Source organism: Globicephala melas, chromosome 4 (genome assembly GCF_963455315.2).
Source record: "Globicephala melas chromosome 4, mGloMel1.2, whole genome shotgun sequence".
In the NCBI taxonomy this organism is placed as follows: domain Eukaryota; kingdom Metazoa; phylum Chordata; class Mammalia; order Artiodactyla; family Delphinidae; genus Globicephala; species Globicephala melas.
In genome coordinates this window covers 119757825-119782159 of record NC_083317.1, presented here as the reverse complement: position 1 = coordinate 119782159, position 24335 = coordinate 119757825, and the positions used below count along the sequence as shown (strand labels likewise).

The 24335-nt window shown below is 34.9% G+C and overlaps 1 protein-coding gene across 2 annotated transcripts in view; it reads right to left on the bottom strand.

Annotated features, from left to right (window-relative positions):
* PLOD2 (procollagen-lysine,2-oxoglutarate 5-dioxygenase 2) overlaps nt 1-24335 on the bottom strand; it is a 116222-nt gene that overhangs the window by 9438 nt on the left and 82449 nt on the right. For both annotated transcript variants that reach the window (XM_030873288.3, XM_030873289.3), the window contains exons 8-13: nt 14268-14369; nt 10286-10411; nt 8482-8603; nt 5086-5190; nt 2547-2672; nt 214-355 (exon numbers count right to left, since the gene is read on the bottom strand). In XM_030873288.3, coding sequence (XP_030729148.1) covers nt 214-355; nt 2547-2672; nt 5086-5190; nt 8482-8603; nt 10286-10411; nt 14268-14369 — 723 coding nt within the window. The remainder of the gene's footprint in view (nt 1-213; nt 356-2546; nt 2673-5085; nt 5191-8481; nt 8604-10285; nt 10412-14267; nt 14370-24335) is intronic.

Below are 24335 nucleotides of genomic sequence, written 5' to 3'. Positions count from 1 at the left end.
CAAGCCTAACTTTTTTCAAGTTGTTTCTATAGGTAAATGTTCCACAGGTAAATTATTCTCCATAATTGCTTCCAGTATTTCAATACAGAACCAAAAAAATTGGCTAGTACTACAAATTAGAAAGAAAAAGGGCACTAAAACACATGACACATCAACTGGGAAAGCAAGCCATCTTATAGAGACATTCAAGCAAGCCATTATTGTATACCCTACCATTTCTCTAGCATTTCGGCAAAGAGCCATATCAGGATCCAATTTATCACGAACAAAATAGTTCCTTTCATTCATCTCTGATCGGAGTGTCTTTCCTTTAATTAAGTACACGTTAGCCATGTATGGGACATTCCATATCCCTCTGAAAGTAAAGATAAGATGTTCCAAAGTACCACAAATACAAAGCTTTATTTTTTAAAATAAATGCCTTCTATGTTTTTAAATTTTGCAGATATAAACTATTGAATCAAGTTACAAATGCAAACACATTTAATGATATCTGACACATATGTACACATATATATACATGAGATTACTTGGTAAACACTACATACTATGAGATAAATCACTATCTCCCTACATAAACTTCATTTTAAGATTGATATGTTTGGCATTTTGGCTGTCATCCCTCATTCTGTTGATACAGCTAGAGTATAATATTCTGTTGTACATTTAAGATTAAGCAGCCTGATAGCAAAAAATAGCACATCCAGCCAGTGGCATACTGCAGCCAGCTCACACTGGCTCCCCAGAGCATTTGGCTTCCCTTCTGACTTCACATTGGAAGCCTGAAATCAGCCGTGGTAGAACTATTCAGAACACAGAACTGGGCTAACACTACAAATCAGGGCATCCTCCAACCCAAAGAACTAGTTGTTAGACATTTACCAGCATATCACTGAATACAGCCTAAAATTCTCCTAAAATATAGCCTTTTGAAATTCATTAAGCTATCTCAATTGTCTGTAGAAAAAGGAAGATATAAAGAAACAGAGATAGAAGTACCTGAGTGTTGGGAGACACTTTATTTTGTCCTTTATTCTTTCCCACACTTGTCTCCTTACTCTGAACATGACTCATTTCATAAAAACAATATAATAGAGGTTCACCTGAAGGGATATACCTTTGCTTTTAGAGCACAGAAAGGGAAGATCCTGACCAAGGAAATGTAGTTAATTGAAAGCAATATACGTAACATCATTTTGTCTTACTAGATGAGCCTCAAAGGAAATGGCCAATCAAAAATATACAATGTGTCCACTGAATTCAGAAATTAATCACTGGTATGGTAGAGTGTGCACTGTTTCAATTTTAAAGGAAAACACACACACACATACACACACACACACACACGTCACAAGATGTCATTCTTTCACGTAGCTTTTATACATAAGGTATGTTCTTCTATTAACTAAATCAAAAACCTCTATTTTATTCTTTTCCTTACACTTTAGACAACAATTACAGGAGGTTGGACAGAAAAACATCAGTGCTTAAAACAAATGAAATGTGAGTTCTCTATTTCTACTTCTGTGAAGCCTTATTCCCGCTATACCCACAGACAATATCGGGCATGTGGTCTATCCTGATCATTCCAGAATAAATTAACGTACTTTGAAACAAAAGAATATGATCTTAATAGTATTTTCTCAGTTATCATGCTTCTTAACTGCAGCTAACAAAAGCCTTTATCGTTTACATCGTTCAAATTGACTATTACTGCTTTTACACCTATTATTATTTTCACAAGCAAAACGTCTCTTTACCACTCAACTGTTCAACAAGAAGTGTGGGGTTTTTTTTCCCCCTACATTTTAACCCTTTTTAATTGAGCTGATGTATCTGAGAAATTAGGCAAAGCACTTAATGTCTCAGTCACTCTGGTCCACCATCTGTATGAAAAACAGGATACATTCTTCCTTAATATTACCTTAGCAAAAAAACTACTTCAGGTGTGATTAATTTTTAGTTTAAAAAATATCAATTGTTGTCTCTGAAATAAATATCAGTGATGCACATACTTTGTAATAAGTGTATTCTTTTCAAACTCTAGAAATGGAAATCATACTGGCAAAGCAATTTCTCTTTAAAGCAGAATATTAGCTATATTACACAGAAAATTCTTGCAAAAGGAAATGTTGGAAGGTTTGATTGTTGGTGTTTTTGTTTGCTCATTTATAAAATTTTATAAGCTATCAAACAACCTTCACCCTAGCCACTAAAGAAATTAGCTAAACTAAATTCCCTTTCCAAACTTTAAAGAATATTCCTCTTCTAACAACCATAAGATGACTACCCATGGTAATCATACATTGCCTTTTAGTACTTCCCACAACTGAGAGTTTGTGCCTTTGAAGATTTACAGCTTTAAGAACAATTTTTTAAATATTAGTTTTACACTAGTATTGCAGGATCCCAAGTGGTTTCCAGGTCTTCAAATTTCCATTTAACATAAAGAGATAAAAAAAGTTTGAAAATTCAATATAATATTAACAAGACCATATCTTTAGATAAAAGTATTTTACATTAAAAGATCAAATCAAGTAACTTACACTCTATTCCCTTGAACAATATCCACATAATCTTCAGATCGAGCATAGTATCCATCAGGACTCAAGGCCCCCCAGAAGTTGGACCACAGCTTTCCATGACGAGTTACAAGAGGAGCAATGATCTTTCTAAAGAGAAGAGAGAAAAACAAATCCAGATAATTATTTACTTTTTAATTGCCACAGAATTATGTGTTTTGGGCTTAACATGACACAGAAAACAATAAAGTTCATTTAGCACACATGTAGTTAGTCCAAAACACTAAATGTAAAATAAAAGACAGGAATTTCCTCCCCTCATTTTCTTTAAAAGTAAGTACATTGATGACTTTCAATGATGTTTTTTAAAATGACTAATGAGGGCTTCCCTGGTGGCGCAGTGGTTGAGAGTCCACCTGCTGATGCAGGGGACACGGGATCGTGCCCCGGTCCAGGAGGATCCCGCATGCCGCGGAGCGGCTGGGCCCGTGAGCCATGGCCACTGAGCCTGCGCGTCCGGAGCCTGGGCTCCGCAACGGGAGAGGCCACAACAGTGAGAGGCCCGCGTTCCGCAAAAAAAAAAAAAAAAAAAAAAAGACTAATGAGAAAGGAAAAGTAATTGAAAATGCAAATGAAAGTATAAAAACAACTTTTAAAAGTATCATACTTATATCCAAAAAGTATAGCTACCTTAATTATTTAGTTATTTTAGTATTTCGAAAATTATACTAAATGAAATCAAATATTTTCATTGTTCTTAGGCAGACGTAACAGTCCCTGGTGCATTAAGGTATCCAATAAATATTTGCTGAATAAAAAAATGTATGAAGATGGGCTGAGATATTTGTAAGTAGGCCAGTTTTCCTAAAGTTAAGCCTTGAATTACTTTAAAGTATGTTTCCGTTTTTTTTTTTAAACTTTTAAAATGGGTTAAAATGGGTTAAATGGGTTAAAATGGGTTAAAAATTTTAAAATGGGTGCTAGCCCTGGCAACACTAAACATTTTTCTGGTCTTTTGACTATTTTAGAAAACAAAATAAAAGGTGACTGCTATACCATGCTGTCTCACTACCTACCAGGAAAGCTGCCCCTTTAAGACAAGTATATGTTACAAATTCAAAACATGCCAGATTTCTTTTAAGGAAATCTAATTTATAATGTGTCAACATTTTCCAAATGAGGTAACAAAATCTGAAGTTCTGTTAGAATTATTTTTAAAATGAAGTAAATTGTAATGGTGTCACACAATTTTGAAGAAAATCTCACACAACTCCTCCAAGAGGAAGGTTATAGACCAACTATTTCCACAAAAAAACCTATTTCACAACCCTCCAATCTTGTGAAGACCAGGTGTGCCCTTTCTCTTACCCATGGAAAAATGACACACAGTCTGTAAATACACTTCATGCAAAATAATGATTGTAGTTTATTTTTCCTGCTTCCTATTAGAATAAAACGTTAACCAGATACATTTACATTTTGTTTTGTTTAGAATACCTACAATACTGGAAATAAAAACATAAATTAGAATCTACATATTATGCTAATCTAAGGAATGAATGATAATTCAATGTCGATAACTAACAAGATCAAATATTTAATAGAAAAAAATCTTGTAATTTATAATCTTAGCTGCCTGACAGAGCTAGGGAAAGAGACACTGAAAATCAAAATCCATCTTCTGTGTGCCTCAATGTTTTCAGTACGGAATTAGAAGATTAATACTGAGAGGTTTTAGCTTTTGAAATAATAACTGAATTCTCAAATTGACAAATTACACAAACGATGGATTAGTGGAGTATAATAGACTTCTTACATATTTTATTCAGCAAAATGAAAACAGTAATTCTAACATTTCATTGCTAACCATTCTATTTGTTAAGAGAAATAATTGTGTTAATATATGTGAACATATACAGAGTAATACCTGGCACTTAATAAGCACTCACTAAAGGTGGGGTATTAGTGAGAGTATTAATAGTAGTAGCAGTAGTAGTTATAAATGAAGATTAATATCATTATAAGCCGGTATAGACGGTGCCTCTTACCCATTTCAATTCAGTTAAATGAAAACAGGTATTGCCTAGAGATAATTAGTTCAGTACTAAACAAAATCACAGATCAGGCTGTGGAATAATATGTACCTCTGAAATTTCTTTCATATTCTAAGAACTTCCAACTCTGTAATAACTTTCTAGGTCAGAAGTTTTATGAAATTCTACTTTGAAAATATCTGTGGAAAATAAGACAATTCTATTTTTAGATAGATCACAATTTCATCTAGCTTTAAATAGAAAAATAGGTCAAACATAATTGATAAACATCACATTTGTGATTGTAACTAATATTGAATATTTTGAAATTTTCATCAGGTTGTTTTCTATTTGACTTCTTTAAAAGAAAACTAATTACTTAGAATTGAAAGTTTATAAGGTGTAGAAAATAATTTCTTGTGAGTTCCCTCAATTTGCTAAACACAGACAAGTAATTATAGCATGTCCACGTAGATACAGAAAATAATTATAATTTTAAAAATAAATTGACACTGCATAATATATAGTACCTGTTTTGTTCAATCAAAATTTTTAAAGTCCTTGGATTTGTCAAAACAACATCTGCATCCACACTAAAGTAATAATCACAGTTTTCATCCTGACGGCAAAAATCCCTGTCATTGAAAAAGAAATAAAATATGCATTAAATAAAATAAATATTTGCTGGTTGAAAAATGTTAACATAAAGCTCATAAGCAAAATAAGGTTTCTCTAAAATACTTTTCTAATCAAAATAGTAAGACTATACCCAAAAGGATAAATATTATCTTAAATTTCAAAATGGTCAGTTGATCAACACAGATGTTCATGGGTAGAGTGAAACTAAAAATTTTAGGGCAAGTGAAATATATTTTCAAGTCATTAAATACTTCAAGGCATAAAACATTCAGTCAGAAGGGCAATTTATAATTCAGCATTTAATTCTCTCTAAAAAGGGAACATAATTTATACCAATGTACTTATCAACAACTTTTTTTCACAAGTCAAAATGTTTTCTGCACACACACACACACACACACATTCACAGTGTAAGATCCTGTATATCCAACAACTCAGTTTTAATTGAATCTTGGAAATACAGGTGTATATATAACTCTTTAGGTGTTAATACTTTCAAAACTTGATTTGCGTGGAATTCTTTCTAAGATGGTCACTGCCCTGCTTCTTATCCAAGGACACGGATTGTGATGTATGCTTTCTTGGTAGAGCCTGGAGCGTTATCATCAGGAACACGAAGGAATGAACTACTTGTGATACATGATAGGCTTCCAAGTATTACGGTTTCTGCATTTGGAGCTCTCTCTTTCTGAGCCCTCCTCCCTCACTGCTGATCCGAGTTATCACTTTCTCCTACTGTCAGTGTTTAACTCCATGACACATTTGTTTCTAAGCAACTGTCAAGCAGGACAGCAGACAGGAAAGTTTGTTAAAATTGTGCAAAAAAATTAGAGGAAATTTTTTTTAAATACTGTAACTATGCACGGTGACAGATGGTAACTAGACTTATTGTGGTGATTATTTCACAATGTATACAAATATTGAAGCTGTGTTGTACACCTCAAACTAACATTATATGTCAATTATACCTCAATAAAAATGAAAATTAAATAATTTTTTAAAAACAGCTCAAATTATCTTGGAAAAAAATTTAAAAATTTATACCACATGATTTCAAGGTTAATATAAATCCCTAGTAATAAAGTGTAGCACTGATCTTAGAGCAACAAAACAGAAGTGAGAGCTCACAATCACTCATAAATACTCAGTTATCTGATTTTTGACCAAGGCCAAGTCAATTAAGTAGGAAAAGAAAAGCCTTAAATTAAAAAGGAGTATTGAAACAACTGGAATTTCATTTGCAAAGAATAAAAGTTGACCCCTACTTCACTCCAAACACAAAAATGTATTCAAGATGAATTGCAGATTGAAACATCTTAAAACATAAATGCTAGAATGATAAAGCTTATGAAAGAAAAATTCCAAAGAACGTCTTCATGACACTGGAATAAGAAAGATTTCTTAAACAGAAAATAAACCCCAAAGCACAAAGCATAAAAGAAAAAGATGAAATAGAATTTTATTAAATTAAAATTTCTTCTTATTAGAAGGCAGTATTTAAAAAGTAAAAAATCAAGCCATAGAATGGAACAAATATTCACAAAACATTATAGAGACAGACATAGAGTTTAGATAGACAGATTTTGTATACAAAATATATAAAGAATTCCTACAAATACATAACTAACAAGATAACCTAATGTAAACAAAAATGCACAAAAGACTTAGATACCTTTAGATACCTAACCACAGTAAGATACCTTTTCATACCCAGTAGGTGGCTAAAATAAAAAAGATGGGCAATATCAAATGTTGACAAACATGTGGAGCAGATGGAGGTCTATTACCTTGCTGTTACAAGTGTAAAATGTACAACCAGGGCTTCCCTGGTGGCGCAGTGGTTGAGAATCTGCCTGCTAATGCAGGGGACATGGGTTCGAGCCCTGGTCTGGGAAGATCCCACATGCCATGGAGCAACTGGGCCCGTGAGCCACAACTACTGAGCCTGCGCGTCTGGAGCCTGTGCTCCGCAACAAGAGAGGCCGCGATAGTGTGAGGCCTGTACACCGCGATGAAGAGTGGCCCCCGCTTGCCGCAACTGGAGAAAGCCCTCGCACAGAAACGAAGACCCAACACACCCAAAAATAAAAATAAATAAAATTTTTAAAAATGTACAACCATTTTGGACTATTTAGCTGTTTCTTATAAACATACATCTATCCTAACCCTATGACCTAGTTAGTCCACTCCTTGGTATTTTCCCAAAATATACTAAAGCATATGTACGCACACGCACACACACACACACACACAACACACATATTCACACTTCTAATAAAGAATCTTCATTAGCAGCCTTATTCATACTGGCCCCAAACTGGACACAGCCCAATGTCTATTACCAGCGGCGTATGTAAACCACTTGCAGTATATTCATATGATAAAATACTAGTCAGCAATGAAAAGGAATGAGCTGCTGATAATTGTAATGACATGAGTGAATTAAAAAACACTGTGCTAAGGCAAAGCCAGATACAACAGAGCACATACAAAAATTTTTTAAATAGAGAAAATAAGTTCTAAATGTGGACCCAAGGTACTCTCCAATGATGAAGTTATGGAACCATTAGTAATAACATCTGTTTGGTTTTTCTAAGGCCCGTTTTCCTGCCTGTCCCTTTACCCCCATAATAGGCACTTTCCATCTCTTTGGGCCTGAAGCTTCCACAGCACAAGACAAGAACGTCTCCTGCTGAGAAATCACTGAGTCTTACGTTTTCATTACCAACTTTTAACCCACTGATGGGCATATTCAATTCACATTCACTGGATAAGTGATCGTTTTCGCTATTACCAGAATTTTATTAGTAATCTGTCTGAAGTATTAAAGGGGCTAAACAAAGGACCTAAAATATTTCTTCTGTGGTTATAGTACTATTTAGATCAATAGATAACTAGAATATCTGAAACACACATTTCTGCCACACAAAAGCTTCAGATAATGTATATTTAAATCACTGCTCCATCAGTCACACTACTCATCTGTCTGGGGATTTAAATCTTGATCTGAAGTTCAGCTAATATTTTGAATAAATATATTGACTCTTAGCCATTAAAAGAAAAACATAAATAACTTTCATGGCCCTTTAGACATAAATACACACAAACATAGATATAGTTCGAACAGCAGAGGTATGCTCATGTGTGGGCACAAACACACACAGACACACATGCACACACACAGTTGAGACATCCAAGTTTAGGACACTAATTTTGAAGAAAAGTTGTCTTTCTTTTTTAAGTTTCTTTAGTAGATACTGGTTGAATTTAAATTTGCTAAAACATACATTCCCATGTTTCTGGCTTCAGCTTGACTTAGATTTTCTTCCGGTCCTACAATTTTCATAGTAGTGATTTCATGTTTAGCTTTATCAAAAAACACCTTGATGTCCTTTTCATGATAAACTTCCTGTAACATATTTTAAAAATTGAAAATTAGTTTAAAAAAAGAAGAAAAGTAGTGAGAAAAAAGACAATAAGATGACTGAAGTATTCATATGTAGGGATGACTTCACATTCAAAATTTGTGAATTCCACCATTCACATATTCACTCACTACAGGCAAAGTGATAACTATATTAAGCATATTATATTGAAATATCATCTAAATATCACATGTAGAATCTAAAATAGATACATATCAATTTTTTTAAAAAAATATACTTCAAAATTCTTTTAACATCTACTCCTAGTCCTTGCATTAATATTTAAATCCTGAGTGCTATAAAATATTTCTGACTTGAGGGGGAAAATGGCTTGTGCCCTGAGAATCTTAGACATGTTTTGTAAAATATCCATAAAAAATATCTATTAAACCTAACAGATTAATCTGTTATAATCTTTTTTATAAAATAAATATTACAATATTATTTTAAGCAGAGAGAAAATTAATGGTCACATAAAAAGTTGTGTTTTTTACAAAAAGAAGGGAAAGTTAAAATTTTATTGATAAGAAAATATGATGAGAAAATAATCAACATGAAAAGTCATCAAATTAATGTGATTCAACTGTGCTAAAATTTAAATAAGGTGATCTAACTCTGCTAAAATTTAGATAAGGTTACCTATCGCCATCATTAGAGCATTTCAGAGCTCTTTATGTATCAAGTCTCACTAAGTATTTTTGAAAGCTTTTCACAGCTTGTTAAAACTACTTATCATACAAAAGCTGCATAGAGTTAATTTTAAATAAAAGAAGATAACTCCTGCTATCAAGAGGTTTTAGGTCCTACGAAAGGAGGAAAAATATAAATAAAAGACACAATACATAAAAACAAAATACTTTAATGTAAGTACATGTATTACAATGCATTTTACAAAGCCAATGCTCAATACATTCACCCCTTTAAACTTATCTGAGGTGGTTTTCTGCAAATATAAAATAGTCTCTGGAAAAGGCAAATGATTAGCCGATATGTACATCAGGAAGAAAGAACAATCTTAAACAAAAAGTATTAGGACAAAAGAGAGAGAAGAGCATACTTCACAGCTATTGAGCTTTTCTAGGTGATAATAAATGCCAACTGTTTTAACAGGGAAGAGACAAGCAAAATTGAAAAATATTGAGGAAAAATGTCTTTAAATTTAGACTATACGTAGGAGGTATTTGGGAGGTTCTGAATATTTTTGAGGGAAATGACAGCATCAAAATCTTTCGGGGAAGAGCATGCCATTGTGTAATTAATCAAAACAATACTGTATATGGAAGATATTTCAAGTTCTGATGTTGGGTATTATCATTAGCTGCAAACAATTTAATGATCGGTTCTATAAAAGAAAGTACCAGAACTATAGGCCCTTTGACATCTCTTCATTATAAGGTTGAACATATAAAAATGGCTGATATTCAACCATTTTTGATCTACAAAAAATTGACAGTTTCCCGTGTCTCATCCCAATAGTATGATACTAGTTTCTAAACTCTATAATCCTTAGGTCCTAAATACGCAGAGTAGTAATGACTTCAAAAATCCCCCACTGAATTTAACTCAAATTTAAAAAATTTTTTTAGACATGACTAAATAATAACAAATAGTTCCAAATAAGATCAAAACAGTTTTCCCATAAAATATTCATTTCTCAAATACTTACTTTGTTATGAATGAAGAGTTTAACTGCTTCTTTTGGGTAATCCAGTGTCAACAATATGTCCAGAAATCGAGGTAGGAAAGGGGTTGGTTGCTCAATAAAAACACCTATTGTTACATTGGGGTGAACCTTTGTTTTGTGGCAAACATAAAAGCAAATTAGAATTAGCATGGTTTTACTTTAAATTCTATTCAAGTTTTAATCAACACAACATAAAACATAAACTAGAATATCAGTACAACTTAACCTTCTAAATTTGACTGCCCCATGACAATTCTCTAATACATTTTTGTGGACCCCACCAAAGTGATTTTACTGAATCACATCTTAACATTATGATTTAGGATGAAGAGGAAACTCACTATTGTATAACATAGGGATACTGTAATTAAGGTTACTACCTGCTTTACTATTTAATGCTTCCTTTAAGATGGTCCTAAAAGAAACTTCCTTCAGATCTAAATCTATTTGACAGCTTCATCTATGAAGCCAGAATGCTAATTGTGCTTCCATGTTTTTTTCCATGGTTTGGAAGTTTAGTGGTTAATTTGTAGCTCAAAGAAAACAATCACAGAGGACTTGAGACTTTATTTCTATCCCTGAACCTTTAATCTCATTTTACTGATAGTACTTTATTTTGCTTCATCATTATATTATATATAAGGAAAGCTACTTTCTTTCACTAATATATTTTATCTTGTATCGATTTTTAACATGTTCTTAATTTCTGTTTGGGTATGTTTCAGAGAATAGTTTCTTTCATTCATTGCATGAACAATTCTGAAATATCCACTATTAGTCCGTCCTTGTGATAAGAAACGTTTTTAAAAAGGAGTGAAAATTCCTTGCTTGGAAAACTTACAAATGATTGAGGAAGAAAGAAACATAAGTAAATGCCATGTAATAGTGTTATTACCAGAACCATATGAAAGATTTCTTTATAATGCCTTTTTTAATCAGTGTCTTAAAGCCTGACTTTAAAGATTATAGATTTTTAAATTACAAACTACATACAGATGGGTGAAGGAGGTCAAAAGGTAAAAAAATAAATAAATAAATACAGTGCATTACTGAGCAAGAAAAAATTTTTTAATAAAGATTACAGCTTTTTTTTTTTTTTTTTTTGGTACGCGGGCCCCTCATGGATGTGGCCTCTCCCGTTGCGGAGAACAGGCTCCGGACGCGCAGGCTCAGCGGCCATGGCTCACGGGCCCAGCCGCTCCGCGGCATGTGGGCTCTTCCCAGACTGGGGCACAAACCCGTGTCCCCTGCATCGGCAGGCGGACTCTCAGCCACTGCGCCACCAGGGAAGCCCAAGATATTTTAAAGTACCATATATGTTAAGTGCTGAATTAGGTACCTCTCCCCCATCTTTTCACACATGATACCTCACATATTCCTCTGTTATCTGGATAATAACATTATTTGTTTGCACTGAAGTACAAGTCATACACTGTTGTCCTTCTTATCAATTCATTCAGTCACCCAAATATTTATTGCTAAATCAATAAACAAATACAAACAACTAAAGACAAAATATCTACCTTCTAGGAGTTCTCAATTTAACAGGGAAAATGAGTAAAAACTAGATGACAACTCTCCCTTATCAAATGATGTGATGCATTTCATTTAAATTTTGTAATAACCTTAGAAGTTATTTATTACCCCAAATTTACACATGAGGAAAATGGGACTTAGAAGAGTTAAGCAACTCAGAACACATAAATTAGTAGGTAAAGAACTGGGCTTCAACATGCTACATCTCCATTGTCAATCTAAGCTCATTTTTATATACTAATGATACTAAGAGTACAACAGTTAGCTATTATCAAGGCTTAGCACCTCATATATATAATTTATACATATAAAATATCATTATATATACACATCTATATAATTTCATTTAACCCTCCTACCAATCCTCTGAGATAGCCATTATCATTTTTATGTATAGAGAAACTTGCCTACGGCCCACACCTAAGTATATGGTAGCCCTAGATCTTAACTACCCACATCATTTTAATTTTTATATCCCTGTTGTATAATTACTACACATATAAGACACATAAGAAATTTATTTTGCATAATAAAATGGTTTTCCTTTCTAACAGTCTATAAGACAAAAAACTTAGCTTAAGAATTAGGTGAATTTCACCTATATGCAAAAAATAAAGATAAAAAACTATAATATAAATATTTTTCAATCTTTGCACCAGAAAGTTTATGTAAAAGGATACTAAACAGATAAAAAGCTTTAACTCTCTCTCCAGAAGACTTTGCAAAAACGATCAGGATGAATTTTTAAACATCTTCATGATGCAGCTTCAGTCAGAAAGTTCCTGGCTTTCTTTCCAGATAGGAAACATGCAGTCTGTTATTTGAGAGACTGGCCAAAAAGTCTTATTTTCAAGTAAAATAGGGTTCTATTCAGAAGGTCCTAAATGTGGACAAGTTACTCTTTATCCTCCTTTTCAGAATAGAACAGAAACTATTTAATTCAGGAGTTTGAGTGCTTTACGGTGAGAGTATTTTTGTATTTGCATGGGTACAGGAGTCACCAGAACTATATTAAGGTGAATTTTATTTCTGTCTATACTTATCTGGCATGCTGTAGATACTCAATAAACCTATGGTGAATGAAGGAAAGAATCAGCCTTAATGACAAAATCATCCCTAGAATTCAATTGTTCATACACAAGTTACAAGAGAAATTTTTTGGAAGAAAAATGTTACTATAAGATATCCTAAAACTGCTCTGGTTGATGAGAGAAGGATACATAAAATGTTTAATAGACACATAATAATTACTTTCAGTTGCTCATTTACTCTCAACGTATAAACATTAAACTATAGCTATAATTCTCTATGAAACACATGTATAAGTAGCACTGTGTCTGGCATATAATATGTACATTACATCCAGGCGAAATTGCACAGTGATCAAGATTATAGGATCTGGAGCCAGACTGCCTAAATTTAAATCCCACCCCCAACACTTAAAAAAAAAATCACATGCCTTAAGTAAGTTACTGAACGTATATATACCTTAGTTTTCTCATCTGTAAAACTCAGTCAACAGCACTACCTACTTAAGGGATTTGTGAAATTAATATAAGTTACTATCTATAAAATATTAAAACAGTCCTTAGTCATATAGTATTATTTTAAAATCATCAAATTTGAAAATCAAGCACAGATAAAATTAGTCCATATAAATAACAAAGCATTGTACCTCAACACTTTGACCAAGTTACCAGACTAAAATAAAACAAGAGCACCCAACCATAGCAAGCTAGTATATATTAACAATCAAGCCCTTTTCGCTAGGGTCAATTATTAACTGGTTTTGCTGGAAATACACAAATCCAGCAACTTTCGGAGTCATCATGTTTTAGCTTTTTAAATCCATTATCTACCATATTATCAATACTATAAAATAATGTGCTTTTTTTCTTTTACAAATTATTGTATTTCATGACAATGTACTTTTTTTGTAATAGATCTTTATTAGAGTATAATTGCTTCGCAATACTGTGTTAGTTTCTGTTGCACAACAAAGTGAATAAGCCATAAGCATATATATATATCCCCATATCCCCTCCCTCTTGAGCCTCCCTCCCACCCTCCCTATCCCACCCCTCTAGGTCATCTCAAAGAACCAAGCTGATCGCCCTGTGCTATGTTGCTGCTTCCCACCAGCTAACTATTTTACATTCAGTAGTGTATATATGTCGATGCTACTCTCACTTCGCCCCAGCTTCCCCCTACCCCCACTGTGTCCTCAAGTCCATTCTCTATGTCTATATTCCTGCCCTGCCACTAGATTCATCAGTGCCATTTTTTTTTTTAGATTCCATATATATGTGTTAGCATATGGTATTTATTTTTCTCTTTTTCACTTACTTCACTCTGTATGACAGACTGTAGGTCCATCCACCTCACTATTTTTTATTACTACGTTTCACACAGAGTCAATTCCACTTACATCTACTGCAGACAAGTCAATTGTATCCACTTCACAAAGAGTGCAGCCATTGTCTTGTGTCCATGCATTAGGTACATAGTTTCCAAAATAATTCAGGAGAATCTAGCAAAAGAAGGAAAACTGTATTAACAAAAGTAAACCTTGGACTTCCCTGGTGGTGCAGTGGTTAAGGATCCGCCCGCCAATGCAGGGGACAGGGGTTCGATCCCTGGTCCGGGAAGATCCCACATGCTGCAGAGCAACTAAGCCTGAGAGCCACAACTACTGAGCCCACGTGCCACAACTACTGAGCCCGCACACCTAGAGCCCGTGTTCCACAACCACAGCAAGAGAAGTCACCGCAATGAGAAGCCCGTGCAGCGCAACGAAGACTAGCCCCCGCTCACCGCAACCAGAGGAAGCCTGCGTGCAGCAACAAGGACCCAATGCAGCCATTAAATAATTAATTAATTAAAAGACCCCTCTCAAAAAGAAGAAAAAAAGTAAGCCTCTCCCATCAATGTGCTTTCATTCTATAAACCTCTAACTTCAAAGCATGTTTTCTGCATTAGGTATCCCCTTAATATTCTACTAATACAGTGTACAGTGAATGGGGCAGTGCCAGTGTGTACAGTGAATGGGGCAGTGCCAGTGTGACCCCCTACCAGCCATCACCACACAAAACAAATATTGTATACACTTTATCACCAAAAGGCACTAAACTCTTCTCGGAAACTATGTTACCCACTATAACCCAGACTTCTGGGCAGTGATTCAAGGGCACCAACGTGAAGAAAAGAAAGCCTGCAGATTAAAACAGATCTAGAACAAGTCCTAATTAGAGCCACGTCACAGATCATATCAATAATAAACTAAAGTGGGGGTAGAACAAGATAGCAGAGAAGGAAGACCCTGGGCTCACCTCCTCCCAGAGATACACCAAAATTACAACTACAGATAGAGAACCGTCTCTGAGAATGACCTGAAGACTAGAAGAAAATACTTTCCACAACTGAAGATAAAAAGAAAAACCTACAATGAGACAGGTAGGAAGGGCAGAGAAGCAGTCTAATCAGAACCCATGTACCCAGTGAAGGAACCCACAAGTGGGAGGGATATCAGAGCCCCAGAGGTCTTCCCCAAGGAGCGACGGGTCCAAGCCCCACCTTGGGCCCCCCTTCCTGGGAGACCTGCACCAGAAAGATGAGCCCCCATAACATCTGGCTTTAAAACCATTGGGGTTTATGTGCAGGAGAGCAGAAGGGCTGTAGGAAACTGAGACTCTGCTCTTAAAGGGCACATGCACAGATTCACTCTTCCCAAGTCCCAGTGCAGAGGCAGCAGTTAGAAAAGTGCCTGGGTGATATAAGAAAGAAATTCATTTACTAATTTTAGGGCATGTGCTTGAGGGGCAGGGATCTGTTGCAACTTTCTCTGGGTATAAAGGGGCTGGCAGGTGCCAGTGTTTTTATTTGTTTTGTTTTTATTTGGCTCACCTTCTACCTAGCAACCTGGCACTAGCAGGTGACATTTCTGACTCTCTCCATCAAACTTAATGTACCATTTGCCCCACTCCGGTTTGCCAATGGACCTGACATAGCCAGCATTCCTCCAAAGTGGCCCCCTACCTTGCCAGTCCCAACAAGCACCCTCATCCAGCACCAGAGCCCCACTAAAGCAGCCCTTCACCCTGCCAGTCCCAGCAGGTGCCCTTGGTCAGCACCAGTGTCTCCCCAAAGAGGGTCCCATCCCATTGGCCAACCCAGTACACCAGAGTGCCCACAACTGTTGTGGCCAGGCCTTATAGCCAGTTGTACTGGGGACCAGCCCCATACACTAGTGCACCCACAGCAACTGCAGCCCAGCCACAACAGGAGGATGCAGACAGCCCACACAGAGGATGTTCCTGGAGCACCTGGCTCTGGTGACCAGGAAGGACCACACCACTGGGCCCCACAGAACACCTTCTATACAAAGCCATTCTTTGAAGACCAGGAGATATAGCTGATCTACCTAATACACAGAAACAAACACAGAGAATTAGGTAAAGTGAGGAAACAAAGGAATATGTTCCAAATGAAAGAACAAGACAAAAACCTCAGAAAAAACTAAACGAAATAGAGAAAAACCAGAAACTAGAGGGAACCACCAGCAGATTAGATGATGCAGAGGAAAGGATCAGCAATCTGGAGGACAGGGTAATGGAAATCACCCAATCAAAATAGCAAAAAAGAAAAAAGAATTTTCAAAAATGAGGATAGTTTAAGGACCCTCGGGAATAACAATAAGCATTCTAACATTTGCATTATAGGGGTCCCAGAAAGAGGAGAAAGAAAGGGAGAGAAAACCTGTTTGAGGAAACAATGGATGAAAATTCCCCTAAACTGGTGAAGGAAATACATTTGAGTCCATGAATCCCAGAGAATTCCTAAAAGGTGAACCCAAGGGGATCTTCACATATACACTATCATTAAAATGTCAGAAGTTAAAGATAAAGAGAGTATTAAGGGCAGCAAGAGAAAAACAACTTGACACATACAAGGTAAAACCAGTGAGGTTATCAGCTGATTTTTCAGCAGAAAACTTGCAGGCCAAAAGGTAGTGGCATGACATATTCAAAGAATTTAAAGGAAAAACACAACCAAGAACCTCTAGCTGGCAAAGTTAATGTTCAGAATTGAAGGAGAGATAAACAGTTTACCAGACAAGCAAAAAGTAAATGAGTTCATCACCACTAAACCAACCTTTTAAGAAACGTTAAAAGGACTTCTTTAAGCAGAAGAGACAAGAACATAACCAGAAATATGAAAATTATGCAAGAGAAAAATGCCACCAGTAAAGGCAAATACAAAGTAAAGGTAATGGATCAACCAACTATATAGCTAGTATGAAGATTAAAATAAAAAACTAGTAAAATCAAATATATCTACAATAATTATTTAAGGATACACAAAATTTTTTAGATGTAAAATATGACCTCAAAAACATAAAACATGGCAGAGGGGAATAAAACTGTAGTGTTTTTAGAATACACTCAAACTTAAGCAATGATCAACTTAAAATAGACTGCTATATACATAGGTTGTTACATAAGAACCTCATGGTAACCATAAACCAATTGATATTAGATACACAAAAATAAAGAGGAAGTAATACAAACATTAACTGTAAAGAAAGTAACCAAATCACAAGAGAAGAAAGGAACACAGAAGAACAACAAAAATAACCAGAATACAACTAACAAAACTGCAGTAAGTACATACTTATCAATAATTACTTTAAATGTGAATGGACTAAATGTTGCAATCCAGAAAATAGAGTGGCTGAATGGATAAAAACAACAAGATCCATATACATGCTGCCTACCAGAGACTCACTTCACATCTAATGTCACACATGGACTAAAAGTGAGGGGATGGAAAAGGGTATTCCATACCATACAAACAGACATGAAAAGAGATTGGTGATAGCAATCCTTATATCAGACAAAATAGACTTTAAAACAAAGACTGTAAAAAGAGACAAAGATATTACATAATGAGAAAGGGATCAATCCAGCAAGAAGATAGAACAACACACACATGTACATACACACACCCATAGGAGTATCTAAACACATAAAGCAAATACTAACAAACATAAAGGGAGGAACTGACAGTAACACAATAATAGTAGAAGACCTTAATGCCTCACTTACATCAGTGGACAGATCATCCAGATAGAAAACCAATAACGAAACACTGGCCTTAAATGACACATTAGACCATATGGACCTTTCTTTTTTTTTATGTTTTCAATTTTTTTTAAACATTTTTATTGGAGTATAATTGCTTTACAATGTTGTGTTAGTTTCTGCTGTATAACAAAGTGAAATGTATGTATACATATATCCCCAAATCCCCTCCCTCTTGCGTCTCCCTCCCACTCTCCCTATCCCACCCCTCTAAGTGGTCACAATGCACTGAGGTGATCTCCCTGTGCGATGCAGCTGCTTCCCACTAGCTATCTATTTTACATTTGGTAGTGTATATATATCAGTGCTACTCTCTCACTTCGTCCCAGCTTACCCTTCCCCCACCCATGTCCTCAAGTCCATTCTCTACATCTGCGTCTTTATTCCTGTCCTGCCCCTAGGTTCTTCAGAATCAATTTTTTTTTAGATTCCATATATATGTGTTAGCATATGGTATTTGTTTTTCTCTTTCTGACTTACTTCACTCTGTATGACAGACTCTAGGTCCATCCACCTCACTACAAACAACTCAATTTCACTTCCTTTTATGGCTGAGTAATATTCCATTGTATATATGTGCCACATCTTCTTTATCCATTCATCTGTCAATGGACACTTAGGTTGCTTCCATGTCCTGGCTATTGTAAATAGTGCTGCAATGAACATGGACTTAATAGATCTGTATAGAATATTCCATCCCAAAGCAGCAAAATATACTTTCTTTTCAAGTGCACATGAAACACTTCCCAGGACAGATGATGCACTAGGCCACAGAACAAGTCTCAATAAATTTAAGACTGAAATCATATCAAGCATATTTTCCAACCACAAGGGCGTGAGATTAGAAACCAACACAAGGGGAAAACAATGCAAAAAATACAAACATGTGAAGGCTAAACAACATACTAGTAACCAACCAATAGGTGACTGAAAAAACCAATGAGGAAATAAAAAATATCTCCAAATGAAAATGGAAAAACAAGGATCCAAAATCTGTGGGATGCAGCAAAAGTAGTTCTCAGAGGAAAATATACAGTGATACAGGCCGGCCTATCTGAGGAAACCAGAAAACAATAAACAATCTAACCTTACACTTACAGGAACTAGAAAAAGAAAAAACAAAACCCAAAGTTAGTAGAAGGAAGGAAATAATAATAATGAAAGTGGAAATAAATGAAATAGATAATAAAAAAAAGAAAAAAAAATCAATGAAACTAAGAGCTGGTTCTTTGAAATGATACAAAATCAACAAACCTTTAGCCAGATTAACTCAGGAAAAAAAAGAGAGCCCAAATCAATAAAACCAGAAATGAAGGAGAAGTTAAAAAGGACACCACAGAAATACAAAGGACCATAAGAAATTACTACAAACAATTATATGCCAACAAACTGGCCAACCTAGAAGAAATGGATAAATTCCTAGAAACATACAGGCATACCTCAGAGATATTACGGGTTTAGTTCCAAACTACCATAGTAAAACGTATGTCGCAATAAAGCAAGTCACAGAAATTTTTTGGTTTTCCAGTGCATATATCAGGTTTGTTTACACAATAGTGTAGTCTATTAAGTGTGCAATAGCATTGTGTCTAAAAAAAACAATGTACATACCTTACTGAAAAAATACTTTATTGCTAAAAATTGCTAACCATCATCTGAGCCTTCAGTAAGTCATAATCTTTTTGCTGGTTGTGGGTCTTGCCTCAATGCTGATGCTGCTGACTGATCAGAGTGGTGGCTGCTGGAGGGTGGGCTGACTGTGGCAATGTCTTAAAATAAGACAACAATGAAGTTGGCCACATCAACTGACTCTTCCTTTCACAAATTATTTCTCTGTAGCATGCAGTGCTGTTTAATAGCACTTTACCCACAGCAGAACTCTTTTCAAATCTGGAGTAAACCTCTCAAACCATGCCGCTGCTTTAAAACTACATTTATGTAATATTCTAAATGATTTGTCATCATTTCAATATTCGATTAAGTTTGCCATTTTATATGGGTGAGGTTCACGACACCCCAAAACAATTACATAGTAATATCAAAGATCACTTATCACCATAACCGCTAACTGGTCACAGATCACCGTAACAAACAAAACAATAATGAAAAAGTTAGAAATATTATGAGAATTACCAAAATGTGACACAGACACACGAAGTGAGCAAATGCTGTTGGAAAAATGGTGCTGATAGACTACTCAACACATGGTTGCTACAAACCTTCAATTTATAAAAAACGTATGTGTGAAGTGCAATAAAACAAAGTGCAATAAAATGAAGTATGCCTATACAATCTTCCAAGAATGATCAGAAAGTTATAAAAACTCTAAACAGACTCATTACTAGAAATTGAATCAAACATCTAAAAAATCCCAACACATAAAAGTCCATGACCAGACATCTTCACAGGTGAATTCTGTCAAACATTTAGAGAAGACTTAATACCTATTCTTCTCAAACTATTTCAAAAAACTGAAGAGGAAGGAATGCTTTCAAAGTCATTCTATGTGGCCAGCATTACCCTAATACCAAAACCAAACAAAGACACTACCAAAAAGAAAATTATAGGTGATTATTACTGATGAACATAGATGCAAAAATCTTCAACAAAATACCAGCAAACCAAATGCAATAATACATTAAAAGGATCATACCTCATGATCAAGTAAGATTTACTCTAGGGATGCAAGAATGGTTCAATATATGCAAATCACTCAATGTGATACACCTCATTAACAAAAAGAAGGATAAAAATCATATAATCATCTCAATAGATGCAGAAAGAATTCTGACAAAATTCAACACCCATTTACAACAAAAACTCTCAACAAAGTGTTATAGAGGAAACATACCTCAACATAAAGGCCACATATGACAAACCCACAGCTACTGTCATACTCAATGGTGAAAAGCTGAAAGCATTTCCTCTAAGATCAGGAGAAGACAAGGATGCCCACTCTCCCCATTTTTATTCAACAGTTTGGAAATCACTGCCAGAGAAATTAGGCAAGAGAAAGAAATAAAAGTCATCCAAGTTGGAAAGGAAGAAGTAAAAGGGCCACTGTTTGAAGATGGCATCATACTATATATAGAAAACCCTAAATACTCCACAAAAAAACTATTAGATCTACTAAATGAATTCAGAAAAGTTGCAAGATATAAACAATATACAGAAATCTGTTGCATTCCTATATAGTAATAATGATCTATCAGAAAGAGAAATTTAAAAAACAATTTCATTTACAATTGCATCGAGAAGAATAAAATACCTAGGAATAGATTTAACCAAGGAGGTAAAAGATTTGTACTCTGGAAATTATAAGACATTGGTGAAAGAAACTGAAGAAGATACAAATAAATGAAAAGATAAACTATGCTCACAGATTGGAAGAATTAATATTGTGAAAATGTCCATACTACCCAAAGCAATCTCCATTCAACACAATTCCTATCAAAATATCCATGACATTTTTCACAGAACTAGGACAAATAATCCTAAAATTTATATGGAACCACAGAAGGTGCCAAATAGCCAAAGCAATCTTGAAAAAAGAAGAACAAAACTGGAAGTATCATGCTCCCTGATTTCAAACTGTACTACAAAGGTACAGTAATCAAAACAGTATAGTATTGGCACAAAAACAGATACATAGATGAATGGAACAAAAGAGAGAGCCCAGAAATAAAACTATGCTTATATGGTTAATAATCTATGACAAAGAAGGCAAGAATATACAATGAGAAAAGACAGCCTCTTTAATAAATGGTATTGGGAAAACTGGATAGCTACATGTAAAAGAATCAAACTGCTTTCTCATACCATATACAACAATAAACTCACAAAAGATTAGAGACCTAAATATAAGACTTGAAACCACAAAACTTCTAGAAGAAAACATAGGTAGTATACTCTTTAACACTGATCTTAGCAATATTTTTTGGATATGTCTCCTCAGGCAAGGGAAACAAAATCAAAATAAACAAATGGGACTAAATCAAACTATAAAGTTTTTGCACAGTGAAGGAAACTACTATCAACAAAACAAAAAGGTCACCCACTGAATGGGAGAAGATATTTGCAAATGATATGTCCAATAAGGGGTTAATATCCAAAACATACAAAGAACTCATACAACTCAACATCAAAAAACCAAACAACCCAATGAAATATGGGCAGAGGACCTGAATAGATATTTCACCAAAGAAGACACACAAATGGCCAACGAACACATGAAAAGATGCTCAACATAATTAATCACTCAGGGAAATGCAAATCAAAACCACACATGAGATATCATCTCACATCTATTAAAGTGGCTATTATCAAAAAAAATAAGTGTTGGCAAGGATGTGGAAAAAGGGGAACCCTCATGCAATGTTGACGGGAATGTAAATTGGTGCATCCACTACGGAAAATAGTATGGAGGTCCCTCAAAATAATCCAGTAATTCCACTTCTGGGTATTTTTTCCAAGTAAACAAAAACACTAACTCATAAAGATACATGCACTCCTATGTTCACAGCATTATTTACAATAGCCAGGATATGGAAGCAACCTAAATGTCCACCAATATATGAATGTATTAATATACAGAAATGGTGATACATATATAAAATGGAATATTACTAAGCCATAAAAAGAAAGAAATCTTGCCATTTGCAACAACATGGATGAATCTAGAGGGTTTTATTCAAAGTGAAATAAGTCAGACAGTGAAAGAAAAATGCCATATAATTTCACTTACATGTGTAATCTAAAAAACAAAACAAATGATCAAACATAACAAATAACAGTCATAACAGAGAATGAACAGGTGGTTCCCAGAGGGGATGGGAGTGGTGAGGTGAGAGAATTAGATGAGGGAGATTAAGAGGTACAAACTTGCAGTTACAAAATAAATGAGCTATGGGCATGAAATGAACAGCGTGGAGAATATAGTCCATAATAATGTAATACCTTTTATGGTGACAAATGATACTTAGATTTATTGTGGTGATCATTTTGTAATGTATAGAAATATCGAATCGCTATGTTGTGCACCAGGAACTAACATGGTGTTTTAGGCAATACTTCAAAAACAAACAAGCGAACAAACAATCTCACAGAAAAAGAGATCAGATTTGCAGTTCCCAGAGGCAGGAGGCAGGGGAGGAGAAACTAGATGAAGGTGATCAAAAGGTAAAAACTTCAGCTATAAGATAAATAAGTACTAGGGATGTAATGTACATGATAAATATAATTAACACTGCTGTAGGTTATACATGAAAGTTGTTAAGAGAATAAATTCTAAGAGTTCTCGTTACAAGGAAAAATTGTTTTTTCTTTTATTTTGTATCTATATGAAATAATGGATGTTTACTAAATTTATTGTGGTAATCATTTCATGATATATGTAAGTCAAATCATTATGCTATACACCTTAAACTTATACAGTGCTGTATATCAATTGTAAGACTGGAAGAAAAAAAAATAAAGTACAATATTGCTTCCCCACTTACTCCTTTCAGATCTCTCAGAGCATCTCCTTCGTGACTTATCTCCCCTTCTCCTTAAGCATCTTTTGGCATTCATTTTACATGTAAAATCTGAGTCCTTGTGTATGTTTTGGGTTTAGGAGAAGATGAGGGAAGATGGATGACAGAGAGAGGTAAACACACTGAGAGATGCTCTGAACCCTCAAAAAAAAAAATCTTGAATATATCTAGAGCGTAAATATTTTAGGGAAAATTCTGCCAATCTTCTTTAAAAAATTACTACACATTCTACTGCAATTTTAATATCTGTAGTGGTAGGAACAGTTATAGTTTTAATTTTTTTATTATTTCTTGTCATAAACTATAATTATCTCACCTCAACACAATGAAGCTGAAGCAAACTAGCTTTGGCTGTAATTTTATATTACTGTTAAAAGGAAGCACCTAAAATCCTCACTCTGTTTATACAATCATTAACTTTTCACTGAAAATGCGAAACGAACTCAAAACAAAAAAATGTTTATACATTAAATATGATGGTCAAAAATGTACAGAAGTGCCAACTGCCTTTTTCTAGCTTCCTAAGACCCTAAAAGAGATGTTATGGTATAGAATAGATGAGGAAATTAGTCCAGTACCATTTTATCCGATTCCTCTCAAATATCTGGTATTCTATCCAAATATTTCTATTGTACTAAAACTGAAGCAGGACCGAGGCGGAAGATGGCGGAAGAGTAAGACGCGGAGATCACCTTCCTCCCCACAGATACACCAGAAATACATCTACACGTGGAACAACTCCTACAGAACACCTACTGAAGACTGGCAGAAGACCTCAGACCTCCCAAAAGGCAAGAAACTCCCCACGTACCTGGGTAGGGC